Genomic DNA, 321 nt, shown 5'->3' on the forward strand with positions numbered 1-321 from the left:
TCCCGCAGGAGTTTCATGCGCGATGCCGAGGCGATCGCCTGCAGCCGGCGCATGAACAGCCTGACGCTGAACCGGCACACCGAGATCCTGGAGATCCTGGAGATCCCGCAGCTCATGGACACCTGCGTCCGCAATGGCTACTACGAGGAGGCGCTGGAGCTGGCGTCCTACGTGCGCCGGCTGGAGAAGAAGCACAGCAGCATCCCCGTCATCCAGGTGGGCCCTGCTCCGCCCCGGCCCCTACCCTGTGGCCACCCTGTGCCCGGCCCCCACAGCTGAGGCCTCTCTCCCCGCCTCAGGGCATCGTGGACGACGTGCGCC

General features: G+C 68.2%; 1 protein-coding gene across 1 annotated transcript in view; it reads left to right on the forward strand.

The window, feature by feature from the left end:
* Positions 1 to 10: 10 nt before the first annotated feature.
* COG8 (component of oligomeric golgi complex 8) overlaps positions 11 to 321 on the forward strand; it is a gene marked incomplete at both ends in the record, with an annotated part of 1,414 nt that continues 1,103 nt past the window's right edge. Inside the window, 2 exon segments of the mRNA XM_010135591.1 lie at positions 11 to 216; positions 300 to 314. Coding sequence (XP_010133893.1) covers positions 11 to 216; positions 300 to 314 — 221 coding nt within the window.

The sequence above is a fragment of the Buceros rhinoceros genome, unplaced genomic scaffold (genome assembly GCF_000710305.1).
Source record: "Buceros rhinoceros silvestris isolate BGI_N320 unplaced genomic scaffold, ASM71030v1 scaffold25354, whole genome shotgun sequence".
NCBI lineage: Eukaryota > Metazoa > Chordata > Aves > Bucerotiformes > Bucerotidae > Buceros > Buceros rhinoceros.